This window comes from Xyrauchen texanus, chromosome 1, assembly GCF_025860055.1.
Source record: "Xyrauchen texanus isolate HMW12.3.18 chromosome 1, RBS_HiC_50CHRs, whole genome shotgun sequence".
In the NCBI taxonomy this organism is placed as follows: Eukaryota; Metazoa; Chordata; class Actinopteri; order Cypriniformes; family Catostomidae; genus Xyrauchen; species Xyrauchen texanus.
In genome coordinates this window covers 63,848,982-63,864,849 of record NC_068276.1, presented here as the reverse complement: position 1 = coordinate 63,864,849, position 15,868 = coordinate 63,848,982, and the positions used below count along the sequence as shown (strand labels likewise).

General features: G+C 38.5%; 2 protein-coding genes across 7 annotated transcripts in view; both read right to left on the bottom strand.

Moving 5' to 3' along the window:
• Positions 1-4,191: 4,191 nt before the first annotated feature.
• Positions 4,192-11,383, bottom strand: LOC127643050 (TOX high mobility group box family member 4-B-like). 5 transcript variants are annotated; one of them, XM_052125626.1, is made up of 9 exons: positions 11,260-11,383; positions 9,717-9,785; positions 9,308-9,583; positions 8,350-8,610; positions 7,871-8,182; positions 5,977-6,057; positions 5,168-5,806; positions 4,805-4,959; positions 4,192-4,672 (listed from the first exon to the last, which is right to left on the bottom strand). In XM_052125626.1, the coding sequence occupies exons 1-9, from the start codon at positions 11,263-11,265 to the stop codon at positions 4,615-4,617; spliced, it is 1,857 nt and encodes a 618-aa protein (XP_051981586.1). In that variant the 5' UTR covers positions 11,266-11,383; the 3' UTR covers positions 4,192-4,614. The 5 variants fall into 5 exon arrangements, with proteins under 5 accessions (XP_051981586.1, XP_051981562.1, XP_051981552.1 ...); XM_052125602.1 differs by lacking the exon at positions 11,260-11,383 and adding an exon at positions 10,026-10,755 and having other exon boundaries at positions 5,168-5,803; XM_052125592.1 differs by lacking the exon at positions 11,260-11,383 and adding an exon at positions 10,026-10,753.
• Positions 11,384-12,284: 901 nt separating this feature from the next.
• The window catches only part of LOC127642969 (solute carrier family 12 member 6-like), a 31,827-nt gene continuing 28,243 nt past the window's right edge, over positions 12,285-15,868 (bottom strand). For both annotated transcript variants that reach the window (XM_052125459.1, XM_052125466.1), the window contains 3 exons: positions 15,234-15,463; positions 14,984-15,117; positions 12,285-13,249 (listed from right to left, as the gene is read on the bottom strand). In XM_052125459.1, coding sequence (XP_051981419.1) covers positions 13,158-13,249; positions 14,984-15,117; positions 15,234-15,463 — 456 coding nt within the window. In that variant the 3' untranslated portion in view covers positions 12,285-13,157. The remainder of the gene's footprint in view (positions 13,250-14,983; positions 15,118-15,233; positions 15,464-15,868) is intronic.

The window sequence follows — 15,868 nt, the reverse complement described above, 5'->3', positions numbered from 1 at the left end:
TAAGTATTTAGCTGTACATTGTACGAATGATATTTTTATCGCGCATTTATCTACTTTAAGTATTTGTTTGTTTATTACAGTAGTATTTATTTATGTATAATAGGTATTTCCGTATTTACTGTAGGTATTTCTTAACTATATATTCGATATTAAATTAATATCTGGTGTATTTCATGTCATTATGGCCTTTGTGTGGAAGTTGTAATTGTCCTGCACCTTTTCACGGTCACATGACGTGTTTTCTCTCCAGGGTAAAGCGCGCCCTGATGCTGACGTCGACTTCTCGCCGTCCGCTTGCATGGCTTTTTCCCGCCATCTCGTGTCATTCAAAAGCGCGCGAAAGTAGCTGAGCACGTGGGTGTGCAGCGCGCGCTCAGGCCAAATGAGGCAATCTGTGAAGCAGGCGCCTTTTCCAGTTTAATAAAGTGACTGAAAGTAATTTTTAAACAGTAGTCTATTTACATTTATCCAACATATCCCACCTCTTCTGCTATTACATTCCCTTGCACTATAATTGCGGGTACATTTGGTGTCCAAAATCATTATTTATTTTCTTATTTTTTAAATGGTTATATTTTTATTATTTTAATAGTTTGTTACTCATTGTCAAGGATCACAAGATGTTACAGGCCATAACAATATAATATTTTCTGTAAAAAGTGTCTTATATAGCTGAAAATCATGATTTTTTGTTGTCCGAATTAGTCGGTATGTATTTCCCATCATATACCATTGAGTAATCAAAATATTTTATTAACATTTTCTTTTGGTAATATTTTATTTATTTTATTAATAAATGCCCTTAATAGTCATTTTCCTAATTCTACAACATTAAATTATTAAAAAATAAATTTTATCTTATAAAAATGTGTGTCCATAAATCTCAATTCTGTTACCGTACCATACTTTGCCTTTAAATTGGTGGAATTATCTCCCACAACTATTTAAGTTACAGGAAATGATGTCACTTTGTGTGTGTGTGTAAGACAGAAATGCTACAATCACAATTCATCGTACACATGTCTGCTTTAGATATGCCACTCTCAGCTGCTGAGAAGCAGAAGAGGTATCGGGTGAGGCGTGATGCCAAGCCAGAGAGAAGAGCAGAGAACTTAGCAAAAGACAGGGAAAGATGGAGGCGCAACAAGGAGATGGGGAGAGAAGAAGACAACAGAGATACTGGAGGGAGGCACAGGTTGCAAGTAGGAGTGGTGGTGGTGTAGTGGTCCAAGCACATAACTGGTAATCTGGTAATCAGAAGGTTGCTGGTTTGATCCCCACAGTCACCACCATTGTGTCCTTGAGCAAGACACTTAACTCCAGGTTGCTCCGGGGGGATTGTCCCTGTAAATAAGTGCACTGTAAGTCACTTTGGATAAAAGCATCTGCCAAATGCATAAATGTAAGTAGAGCCAGAAGAGTAAGCACACCACAGAGTTCAGAGCCCTTTGAGTCACCCCAGAGTCCTAAAGGCCTACACAAACACAAAGTGAGGTTGGTAGACACTGTGGTGTATGTTGGTACATACAGCTAAGGGCACCAAAAGTTGATGGAACATGTGTGTTTAATGAGAAGTTGCTAATATATAAGTACTATGTAAGTGATCAATATGCCTCAATACCGGCAAAAGGGGAATTTTTTCCTATTCAGCACTGAACTGCACCGCTTCATGGCTGGAACATGGAATTTTTTGAGGCCAGTCATGGCAAGGGTGCTCCAGGTGGAGCTGGTGGATTGCTCAAACGTACTGCTGATGGATTAGTGAGTTGTGGGAGAGATATCCCTAATGCTCGGAAGTTGTTTCATGCCTTATTGGATGCAGAGACATCAGTGAAGCTCTTCTACATTGAGGAAGACACAATCAACAATGCAATTAAGGCAATGCCAAAAGTACTTCCTGTTGTGCCCTTAACAATGCAGATGCATCAAACAATAACGGTCTCACCTGGCCAGCTGATTTATCGTGATGTGAGCTGCTTCTGCTCCACAAAGCACAAATTGTGTGCCAGAGCCACCATACATTTAGCATTTGAGCCTCTTGGAGCAAGTGAAGAGCAAGAGGTGGAAATCCGTTGGGAGTGTCCAGATGTTGTTGGACATTGGTGCGTCCTGAAATACGATAACGACATCTATCCCGGAACATTCTCGAAATCAGTGAAACGCGTGCAAAGGTCAAGTGTATGCACAACATGGGAAGAAACCGTTTCTACTGGCCTACACGAGATGATGTGTTGAGGTATCCTCATGAGGACATTATAAGATGAATTCAACCAAGGTTGCATCAGGACATGTTGAAATACAGAAGGAAATATGGGCCAGTATTTCACCAGAATGAGCACATACATGATCCCATTTCATGGCATTTTTGTGAAGATGGGCTTGTTGACGTTTGAATGATGGTTCTCTTAGAAGGTTTGCTCCTAATTATATTATTGCATTGATGAATTATTGTTTATGTTACTCTAGCTATATTTGTCCATGGTTGTGCAGGGGGTTCGGGGGTTGGGATCGGTCATGGGGCAGGGTGTTTGTACCCCCCTCCATCCAATAGTCAGTTCTGTTACTTAAATGGTCAACTCTGTTTATTAAGATAAATTCCTTGTTCGTGTAAGAATACTGGGCAATAAATCTCATTCTGATTCTTTTAGTTAAATAATGTGTTTAATAAATACACTGTAATAATATAAAAAAAGAAAAGTTTGTACATCTGGGCGCCTAAATGAACAAAAGAGAGAAATTCTGTCACATTTAACAGTGCTATTAAAACAAGAGATTAATTAAAAGCTGTTTTATTACATCTTTTAAAACTATCTCTGTCTATCTAAGACCAAGAAAACACACATTTACAGTTTTATTCCAATGTTTTTATTTGATTGTTAATCATCTCAAACATTTCCTGACAAAATAAGAGAAACATTAAAACAGTCCACTTACAGAGTCCAAAATAATTAATAAATTAAAGGCCAAAAAAAAAGAAAGAAAAGATAAACACATCTTCCTATGAAACTGGTATTGTCATGACTGGTATTTCTCATGTTCCACTGCATGACCATTTTATACTGCCAGTGGATTTAATAAGATATTAAAACGGTTCCTCCAGTAAAATCAGAATAAATTAACCAGTGTAAGAATGTGAAAGTGGTAGCAACTACCAAGTTCACACATTTACTAACTGACATTTTGTCTACAAGTTTTAGCAATCATGGGAGTACAACAGATCAGACCCTTGATTAAAATAAAATTGAGTTAACAGCACCGAATGCAAAGACAAAAATATGAAACAAACTTTGTTTTACAACTGTCTTTTCATTATTAGTTTCTACTCTCACTCACATGAACGCACACTCGCGCACACACACGCACGCACACACAAACACACGCACGCACGCACACACACACGCACACACAAACACACACACTCGCGCACACACACACGCACGCACACACAAACACACACACGCACGCACACACAAACACACGCACGCACACACAAACACACACACGCACGCACACACAAACACACACACACGCACGCACAGACAAACACACACACACGCACGCACAGACAAACACACACACACACACGCACGCACGCACACACACACACACACACGCACACACAAACACACACACACAAACACACACACACACGCACGCACGCTTGTGGCCTGAACCATGAATACAAACATTAGTGATGCAAGCTCAATTTTGTTAATTGTTGCATTAATAACGGCACACATGTACGCGTTGTTTTTTTCGCATTAGCAGCTAGTATTGTAAACCATGTCTACAGTGAGTTTACACCTTTAGATATTTGCGAAGCAATTTACATCAAGTAAGATAACTGTTGGCACTTTAGCTAGCTACCGGAATAACACATGCAGCCGAACCGCACACACCTTTAAAAGTAACTTTACCGTCAGTGTTGGGCGTTATCGGATTATACAGTAACACTTTACTGTAATTGATTACTTTTTAAGTCGTATTATAATTGTAATTATTTTAACCATATTACAGATTCATGATTTCAATAGAGTTATTTACCCTGAAAACCCTGAAATTTCTCACTATTTTCGCATGCAGAAATTCGCCACAAATGTTTGCAGGACGTTTGCCACTCTTCGCCGGTAGTGGTGAACCTGCAGCCTTTGGCGACAATGGACTACATAAATAATGATGCAAACACCCCCCACCACCCCACACACAGGTTGGGATGCCAAATAAATAGCAATGAGTCCACATACTTATGCTTCAGGCCTACATGCTCTTGCACACACACTGAACATTTGAATCCTCCATTGTGACACCACAGTTGCACGTTTAGGTTATGTTATTTAAACATATGCTAAACGTTTTAAATATTCAAATTATTCCCACTTTAAACAGCATTCTCTGGTCGTCCCATGATGGAGCCTCACTGTTCTCTGGTCCTGATTGGTTCCAGTTTATAAGTGCTATTATGATCAGTGCTGTTACTCGCTGACTCCAGTCCTGAAGTCCAGATATGGGATGTAACAGTGGAAAGCGTGCGTATGCTAGTTTTCAGTTTGCCGTTACACAAGCATACGTCACGCACCGCCGTCTATCGTCTCTCGCTCACGTGTTCCTATGATTTTATGTGACGGTGGTTGAATTTTGTCCTCTGATCGCACACCAGGCCATGAAGACGTCCCTGTAGACGACAACAGAAAAATAATCAACTATATATTTACAGAGCACAGATCAAACCAAGTTAGTCTTCAGTGCTGCGAAGAAAAAACTAACTCAAAAGAATATACAGTTGTGTGTGTGTGTGTGTGTGTACCTGCAGTGTGTGGCCACACACTCATTGCTGCAGTATTCTCTGTCCCAGTCTTTACTCTCTATCGGAGGGTTGTTGCAGCCGGCGCGCACACACATAATGGGAGCATTTGACGGTGTTGCGTCTGAAGTCGAACAAACATTCAACTCCACCTCCATCTGATGGAATTAAAGAGAAATAAACTGGGTTGGAAACTGTGAAGCATCAAAAATAAAGTTTTTTTTTTTAAACTGGACCCACAAACAGAAATGTGCCGGTATACAGTAATACAGTGATAAATAACAAGAGGTAGAACGATATATCGGTTTCACCAATTAATCTGTGCCGATATTTGTTTTTTGGGACTATCTGTTACTGAGTACTCACCCCTTCTTCTCCTTCAGCCAGTTCTACTGTTGCCGATGGCGACAGGGCGGCCACAACGGAAGCAGGTTCCGCGACCGGCGCCGTGGCAACGGTCGTCACTATTATCGGAGCGCTCAAATCCGTCTGCACGAGGGCGGGGACTATCTTGATTTGCAGAGGCGGTGGCAGCGCCATGGCAACGACTTGTCCGGCGGCCGCACCTCCGCGCGGCTTCGCCTGTAGAGGGGGCGGGGCTGGGGAATGTACCATCTGCTGCAGGCGGGGCGGTGGGGGCGTGTTCTGCATCTGCTGGAGGGGCGGAGGCTGGCGGGCGGCCGAAGCCGCGGATGATTGCGCATGCTGCTTTGGAATGACGATCTTTGTAACGATGGGCAGGGCGTGGGCAGCAGCGCGCGGGGCAGGAGCGCTCGCCGCAGGTTTGTGTGCCCCCGTGCGCGAGCGCGTGGTGACTTGCGGCAGGTCTAATATGATGTTGGACGTGCAGATGTTAGTGATGGTGTTGTTGTCCGGTGCGTGCAGCGGGATGCGTGATGAGCGGGTAGGGGTGGCAGTTGGCGTAGGGTCAGGGGTCAGGGCGACGGTGGGTCGTGGGGCTGGCGGTGGCGATGGTGCAGTGTCGAACACTTCAATAGTCGGCTGCTGAAGAAAACGTAACAAATATAAAAACATTATTGATGCAAGCTGACATTTTTCAGAAGAAGGAAAATGTACAAACTTGAGTGAACACTAGAGATGCAGCGATGTATCTGCTAAACTCTGGCATCGGCTGCTTGTTTACTCTGAAACATGTTGACAGATCTGTGGCTCACCTGAGACAGCTGACTGGCTTTATAAGCTGCCAGTGCTTTGAGATACTCCTTCTTCGCCACTTCCGTCTTCCTTTTGTATACCTGAGAAAGTAAAATACAAATGCATCACAAGTTAATAGTTGGGTTATAGTTTCATCACAAGCACTGGAACTTCGACACGATATATACAATAACAGCAGTCCTTTACAGTACCTGTGCTTGGTCAAACGCTCATCTGGGCGGGTAAATATGTAAATTAACTGGGTCATATAATGGGGAATGAGATTCCCCTTGAACGTTTGAGATAAGAGCTGTCCTGTAAAAATAACTTTCAGAGCTCAAAAGTTCCCGCTGTCATTTAAACTGCAACAACATCTTGTTCTGAACATCTGTAACTTTGACACCAGATGAACACGTGACCGTCCACATTATGCCCATACCTGATCTGGCCTGCCCAGTCACGGCGAGGGACGAAGGATACTGTTATTATTTATTGATTATTATTTATATTATTTCCATTATTGTTAACATAACTGTTATATTATTATTATTATATTTCTTTTTCTTATGTATTATTATTGAAATAACTTTATTATTTCTGTTATTATAAATATTATGGTTATATTATTTATTTATTATATTTCATCATTTATTATTTATTATTTGCACTATTTATATTACTATAAATATATAATTGTTATATTGCTATTTATTTTTATTAAATTTTTTCTGAATTATTACCATTATTATTTCTATTATTTAAATTATTATAAATATAATTGTTATATTATTATTTAATTTTATTGATTGTATTTATTTTCCTCCTTTATTATTTTATTATTTCCATTATTGTTAATATAACAGTTATATTATTATTTATATATTTTGTATTATTTATTATTATTGTTATAACTTTATTATTTCTATTATAATAAATATAATGGTAATATTATTTATTTTTATTTATTATTTTATTATTTCTTATTTGCACTATTTATATTACTATAAATATATAATTGTTATATTGATATTTATTTTTATTACATTTTCTCAATGTATTATTTTATTGTTCAATTAATATAAATATAATTGTTATATTATTTTTATGTATTTATTTTTCATTATTATTTCAATTATTATAAATATAATTGTTGTATTATTATTATTTATTTATTCTTTTCATTATTTCAATTATTATAAATATAATTGTTATATTATTATTATTTATTTATTTTTCTTTTCATTATTTATTATTTCAATTATTATAAATATAATTGTTATATTATTATTATTTATTTATTTTTCTTTTCATTATTTATTATTTCAATTATTATAAATATAATTGTTATATTATTATTATTTATTTATATTTCTTTTCATTATTTATTATTTCAATTATTATAAATATAATTGTTATATTATTATTATTTATTTTTCTTTTCATTATTTATTATTTCAATTATTATAAATATAATTGTTATATTATTATTTATTTATTTTTCTTTTCATTATTTATTATTCAATTATTATAAATATAATTGTTATATTATTATTTAATTGTATTTATTTTCATCATTTATTATTTTTATTATTTCCATTATTGTTAATGTAACTGTTATATTATTATTCATTTACATTTCTTTTTATGATTTATTAATATTGTAATTAATGTTGTAATAATATAATAGTTTAGTTATTATGATTAGATTCTGTCCTTGTGCGGTTCGTCATGTGGTGTTGCTCTGTATATTATGAGCTCTTTGAGTTGTGCAGTGGCCATACTGGTGCTGCGGCTGGCAGCTATATATTAGAATATATATTATATTTATTAATATTGTTATTATTTCCATTATTGTTAATCATTGGCTGTGTAGCACCTGCGGCTCTTGTATATATTGTGTGGAGTTGTGATCACCTGTTTCTGCTCCTCTCCCAAACTATCCCACATGGAGGCGACGATCTTGGACACCTCCCCAAATGTCGCGTTAGGATTCTGGCCCTTGATGGCGGATTGCGTGTCTCTAAAAAACAACGCATACGCGGACACGGGTTTCTGCGGCTCGTTCGGATCTTTCTTCTTCTTGCCTTTCTTCCCGCCGCCACCTGCTTTCCGTAGCGGGGCGGCGATTGCCACCGGGGTGGCGGGCTGGTCAGAGAGAGACGGCGAGAGAGAGATGACCCCAGACGACACGGACAGGGACACGGGAGAATCCACCAGAACACTCTTCTGAGCCAGAGCGGAAACACAGATGGGAGAGGAACAAGCAAGATCAAGTTCTGATGATACAGATGGAGAACTTAAACATTTATAAACATGCATGTCAGCATAAGGCCAACATTTCCATTACTGCTAAAACCATAATACCACCAATAGGAATGAAGGGGCAAACCCACCCGTCTGAAATCGTCCATGTCGTCGTCCTGCATTGAATCAGATGGCGAACCAGTGGCGGACAGCGGCTGGTCAGGTGACTGCGAGCGAGGCAGGATAGCACCGCCACCCAGACTGAGCCCGAGCTGAGCGCTGAGTTCTGATTGGTCAATCGTGGTCAGCTGATTGTGTCCCAACAGGCCGTGGTTCATGTCACTCAGCGGGACATCTATGGTCATTGGGGAGGAGCTACTGAACTGCGAACCAATGGGATGGCCAATATCCTGCGATGGAAATATTATAATTATATCTGAAATTATTTGAATTATTACATGCAAAATTATCATGACATGTGGGGCTTCCTCAGTAAATATTGATTATATGCGATTAATTAATCGGCACATTATGAAATCATTGAATTCATTTTTTAGCGTCGAGTTTCAGCCATCATCACAAAGGGGGCATTCTCAAAACCTGCCACAAAGAAAATGAAATCTGTTAAAACGTTTTACATCGTCACATTATTTGGATGACAGTAAGACAACGTGACAAAAATGACACATTTAAATTGTGAATGATTACACATCAGAATCTAAAGGACCGGTGAAGACGTGACTGAGACGCTGATGAGAGAACATTGTTGTGGTCATGCGCACTAGGGGAAAAGGTGTTTAGGCGCTGTGAAAATGTCACAACACAAAAACTCTTTATGATCACACCCACTCATTCACACACTCTCACACACTCTCTCTCGCTCTCACAATCACTCACACACTCAATAAAATAAATCTAATTCTTTCCTAACTATGATGGTCACAGACAGAGTCCAGAATGAATAAAATCCCAGCTGTAGATATGCAGCATTGTGCAACCATTTCCCCATAACCGACAGTTCCTAAAGGCAACTATTGGCACTGATTACTCTGTAAAACCGATATATCGGTCTACCTCTAATAGTAATGATCATAAACAGAGCTCTACCATTCCCAGTGTGGAGCCGAGCATCGGCCCACCGCCCTGTTGACTCATCAGACTCAGGTGCTCCAGACCCTGTGAGGGGGCGTTCACAAATGTCGAAGCGAACGACGGATCGTTCTCGCCAACCACTGCATTCCCCGGAATGCCCGATGAGGGTCCAGCGTCGCCCAATTCGCCGAAGTGAGAAACGACATCGGAGACGCTGAGGGCGGATTCAGGGTCAAGGGAGATGGGCGGAATCTCAAACTCCTCATCGCCCAAACTGGGAGTGTGAAACGTCTAGAGATGGAGATAATTGTGAGTGTGTTTTATGCAGCCATACTGCCTGTGGATGCTCATTGACCCCATACAGGGGCTTGACTTACAAACACTCTTGAGCATTAGCAGTATGTGTGTGTGTGTGGGGCAGTACCTCTGAAGACGACAGGAAGTGGTGACCCTCTCCGCTGATCGCCAGGTAGTTGTCATTGCCGCCTGGGAACTGAACAAGACACACAAAAAATACACTTCCATTGAAAGTGTCTCACTGGAACCTCTGCGGTAATCGTTACTATGCCACAACATATATAAAAAACAACCCATCTATGCAACAGGGTGAAATACATTAAATGTGTGCATGTTAAAGTGCATTTGGGGCTTGACCCCCCCTAAGATTGAGATGGTGGAATCGCCCCTGCTTGAACCCTGGGTACCATGATACTCTTTAGTGCGACCCGGTCACCTTCTGAACGGTGTCAAATCCGTTAAATGCCTGAGGATCCAAGAACGCCGCATCACCTGGCTGCCCGGTTCCGTCCGATAAATCAGAGTAAAAATTCAGGTCCATGACGCGCGTCTGAGCGTAACGGAGTATCAATGTAAAAAACTAAAACGCAGGTGTCAAAAGTGACAATGTGACGTCCCGAGGACCGAATCGGACACGTGTCTGATCATTTTGGGCGACTTCATGCCTGACGAGCACTGTGTTAGCGATCAGACACATACAAAATGACCCTCTATAGATGTTAAACACTAACAAAAACACATATTACAGCATAAAAACACAAACAAAAATCTGTCCCGTCCGATAATCCCGATAATTCCGCCTTCGATGCGTATCGATATGACAGCACATGGAAAATGTGCATGACGTTATCCAAAACAGCGAACAACGAGACCGTGCATCAGTACAGACAGGCAGATGTTTCTATAACAAGCAATCGCCTTCAAAACGAGACAATAGAAACACGATTTATCGGTCCGATTCGGTTTTCTGTCTGAGCTCATCGCTACATGGGTCGCGTGCCGCAGGATTGCGGAATCTGGGACCACACCGTGCAGGGGTCGTGTCTGATCAATAACATTAAACCAGTCATACTGCATAGACATATTTCATTCATACAGAAGCCCAAATACCTTTCTCGCACACCACCAAAGTGAGCGGAATACGCCGTCACCAGGCTTAAGTATATTATTTGTTTACTATTAACCTAAGTCACCCCCACAAACGCGCTAATGGTATGACCCATGGCCTAATGAAGAGCGTAGACATAAAACACACTCCATATTTTGGCGATATAATTAACACTTAAACTACAGCAAGTTGTTATTGTTGGACAAGACGATGTATGCTAACTAGGACATTATAAAACAAATCTCGACCAAACAAACCCATGTTTACAATTGTAGCCCCCGTTTAAACCAATGCAATGTACATTAAGCTACTACTAAGCCGCATTTGTTCAGGTGTGTGTGTATATGATATACATATATATATATATATATATATATATATATATATATATATAGTGTCACTTTAAAGGGTTAAATATATATATAGTCCCCTAGAGTATTGGCACTGAATGTATCTAGGGAGAGTTTCTGGGGAGTTTATATTGGATGGGCAGGGCACAAAAGGCTTCTAAACACATTAACCACTTCTACTGTCGACTTCTGTCTTTTAACGGTCTTCTTACCTCCATGCTCGCCCTGCAATCGACACGTCTTTTTTCTTTCAGTCCGATCAAAGCGATTGTGACTAGGAAAAAATAATCAAAATATATCGTACATCATGGCACCCGGACTTCCGGGTTGGACGGGTGCGCGGAGGTGACGTCACATCGTGGCCCCGCCCCTTACAGAAAATCACCATCGCAAAAAAATCACCATTGAAACTATCGGTTAAAAACAAACTTTCGGACAACACAGAAATTCGTCTGTTTGGAAAAACGCAAGTTGCTTTCACAGTTTTTCTGTCATTATAAAATAGCCTATATTTTATTTTAGTGGTGGCTAAAAACAAGTTTCAATAGTTTTATTGACATTAAAAAGATACATTTAGTAATACATATGGGCACTATTCAAGTTAATCTCAATCGACGCATTTCTGTCATACTGTTGAATACCACAAAATATTTGTTTCTGTTAAAACTCTTGCGTTATTTGAAATATAAATTCAAATAAATAATTAGGACATTTAGCATCAAAGTTGTAAAATTGTACATAACTTTCCACAGAAAATGTTAGTAAGCGACTTTATCACACTAAAACAGAGATTATTTAGCAGAGACGGGCCACTTCAAATAACATTAATGGGAGAAATTGGAACGCCCAACGGATGTTGAAAGGAAGTCCCGCCTTACGGTTAAAAGAGCCAATCACCTTTTAGATACAGACATCACCTGTCAATCAAATTTTTTGAGCATAATATGAGGTAAAGAATCACAATTTATGATTAAAGTATTGTCCGATTTATTGTTGATTTGAAAATATGTACTTTGATCCTAAACTTGACCAACTGTTTCTGAGATTTTGAATGTATTGTCTTGTTTTATTGTTGTCGTTTTTTTATAATTGTTATTGATATTATGTACTGTACGTTTTGTTTAATGTTCTCAGCAATAATAATAATAATAAAAAAAAATGTGTTTAAATTGCGTTTACGTTCATTTTAAAGTGCTTCTCAAAAATAGAATAAAAAAACAACTTCCATGGTGGGATTTTTAAAAGAGATGCATTAAAGTCTTTTCTTTTTATTTACTAACGTGATAAAAACAGCAGATTTTTCATTCGGGATTTTAAAAAAAGACCAAAAAACTAAAACAAAACTGTGACCAAAACAAACTCACAATCCCTGCACAACATAGAAGCAATTAATGATACAAAAAACAAGGAGATAAAAACTTGTACATTTGCATTAAGACATTCCCACAAATAAAGCCGGGCCGGAAAATACAGTAATTTCAGGAATGATGCCGATGCAGACAGGACGCTGCCGTGTTTCCCAGGAGACAATAATAGTGTTAAATGTGTATGTACATCCAAATATTAGTGCAATGAATGCTTGAATTATTGGCTGGATGTGAAATACAGTATTGCTACAATTCTGTCATTTATTAAAACATGTCACTCCATGCAGAACATGTATGATCACAATCACACGCCTGCAGCACACTACACAGGAATCTATCCCTTGAACAAGCACACCTCCCAAACGCACTACAGGTCCCGTATGAAGCGCTTCAGCCCCGAGTCAGTCTGTGGAGCACACGGCTCGTCCCGCGGCGTGTGTGTGCGCTCTCATACCATTGGTCCGGTTGATCACATGTACGATGATGTCCTGAAAGAGCTGTACGCCTGTTTTCACATGCACAAATATTCAGACACAAACATAATGCCAAATATGTCAAATCAAACACTGCTTTTGGGCAGAACGTTACACTGCCGCCAACTTTAAATCAAAGTCGCACGGTTAAGATGCGTTGGCGTGGAGGTTCTTGTAGACGCAGCCGATGATAACCATAAAAAGAAGAAAGCGATCGATCGGACATTCTTCCCTTTGTAATGCTCTCCTGCGACAGAAGCTGATTGGCTATCAGGAGTAAATGGTGATGACCTCACTGCCTCCGCCCCTCACCAGGAGGACTCGCTCCAGCCCCTCAGTAAGCACTTCCAGAAACTCCATATCTGCGGACCAGTCAAGTCCAATCTCTTATATATGTACTCAAACAGAGAACAATTTATACAAATAAAGGTGCGGTCTTGGTCAACAACCACCCTATAAAGATATAAATCCACCCAGAGCTTTTGTTTTAATCCCCATTAATCATAAGCACTGTCTCAGGACAAGCCATTCGCAGATTCTGTACAATATGACATCACTATACAGGCCCCGCCCACAACTGTTGACGGGCACTGCCGACGGACATGTTTGTTTGTGTTGTTTCATTATAGCGTATAGCGAACACTGTAACAGTATCTGTGTGTGTTGCTAATTATCCCAAGCAGAGATGTCAAAGCTCCGCCCTATTCTGTATACGGGGCGGGAGCAGCAGCTCATTTGCATTTTAAGACACACACACACACACACACACACACACACACACACACACACACACACACACAAAAACAGCTAGTTTTTAATTCCCATTCTCGACTTTGGCATATTCAACATGGTATAATAAATGATCTGTGGGGTATTTTGAGCTTCACAGACACATTCTGGGGACACCAAAGATTTAAATGACATCTTGTGAAAAGGGGCGTAATAGGTCCCCTTTAAAGGGGCACTCAGTCATTCCTAAAGACATGAATTGTAATTTTGCAATATTTGTAAGAAATCATGAGCATTCACATTAAAATGAAGACTTCAGTCATATCAGTAACCTTATAAAAGCGGTTTTAATTCTACATGGAGAGGGTCCACACATAGGGCGGCCATGTTGGAATCACATGACCAGCTGAATACTACTCGCCTAATCTCAGTAACCGTCCTGTTATTGGACACTTTCACTCATTTATTAAAATAATCTGAATTTCTACAATGACATCTGAAACAGTTGATTTTAAATGATGCAGCATCCGCACCGCGAGGTGTCAGTGACACAACCTGCCGAGTGCACCTTTATATATTCATTGTTAAACTATAGTATTGTCTTTAAAATATTTATTTAAATACATGTTAATTATATTTATTTTATAATAATTAATTTATAATAAATCGAATAAATTTTAAAATATATTTTGATTTAATTTATTAATAACATAAAATTTTAAATATGTTTAAATTATATTTATTTTATAATAATTAAGTTATAATAAATCAAATAAATATTAAAATATATTTTTAATTAATTTATTCTTAGTATATTAATAACATTAAATGTATTAATTTAAAATGTTTTAATTATATTTATTTTATAATAATTAATTTACAATAAATCAAATAAATATTAAAATATATTTTGATTTTATTTATTTTTAATATATTAATAACATTAAATGTATAAATTTTAAATATGTTTTAATTATATTTATTTTATAATAATTATTTATAATAAATCAAATAAATATTATTATTATAAATATATTTTGATTTAATTTATTAATAACATTACATTAATTTTACATTAATAACATTACATTAATAATTAATTTATAATAAAATTAATATCTTTCAAAACATTTTAATAAAATGTGTCCATAGTAAATTAATAATATTTAATGATAGTATTGTCTATATATAGTATAATAATATTTATATATAGTATATATTTTAAATAATTACAATTAAATGAAATAAAATGAAAATCAGTTAAAAATAATAATAGTCATTATAATTAAAACTAAGAATCGATAATTAATAAAACAAATATTTATAGTGTAATAAATAAGATGCATATTGTTTAGATGAAAGGATACAGTTCTCGTCTCCATCGGTGTTCTTGGGAGGTCCTGGCATGTTGAGGAGCACGAGCCGAGCATCATGGGATTTATTCACAATAACCTCGTTGAGTTTGACCGCTGTGTGCATTCGACGCACATTGGACTGATCTCTGTCAGACAGACATGCAAGTCACATGAGTAACAGGAACTATGTCTAACAAGCCCTTCCTCCATGTTGTGACCATTCCGGACATTATAGAAGTGTATTTGTGTGCGTGTAACTCACGGGCGAATGTTGAGCATGTCTCTGAACCCTTCTGGCGTGCTGCAGCAGGACGCAGTTTTCGTTTGCGTGTTTGATAGGAGCTGCAGCGCTTTGTCTTTCGTCCAGGTCATGTGAATGCGTCGGTTATCAGCGCTCTTCTCAGCTGCACTCGTCCCATCAGTGTCATCATCATCGTCTGATCCGATGCTCGTCAGACGCAACATGGAGTTCCGTTCTTTAACAAGCTGCGCCTGCAGGGGGCGCAACAACAACGCAAAAACAACAAAACATCCATAACTCATTCACGTGTACAAGAAGCACCCTTTCATCTATCATCACTCGATTCCTTGACGGTCCCTTTTCATACGCCATCACTATACTAAAGACAATGAGGCTGTTTGTCGTACAACAGCAAAAAGCCGTTTTTGGTGTATTTGTGCAGTTATTCAGCTGTCCGCATGCGCTTCGAGCTGGGCAAGCTCGATTTTGTCCGAGCGCATTACACAACGCAAGTACACGTTGCATTCTCAATTGTGCACGTTAGTGTGAACCGTCCGCTACTACGGTGAACTTCCTCTTTTACGCCAACGGCCGCCTTGGCGGAGCAAGCAAGTTTAAGTCAATATATTTATAGCAACTTGACGGATTAATAATAG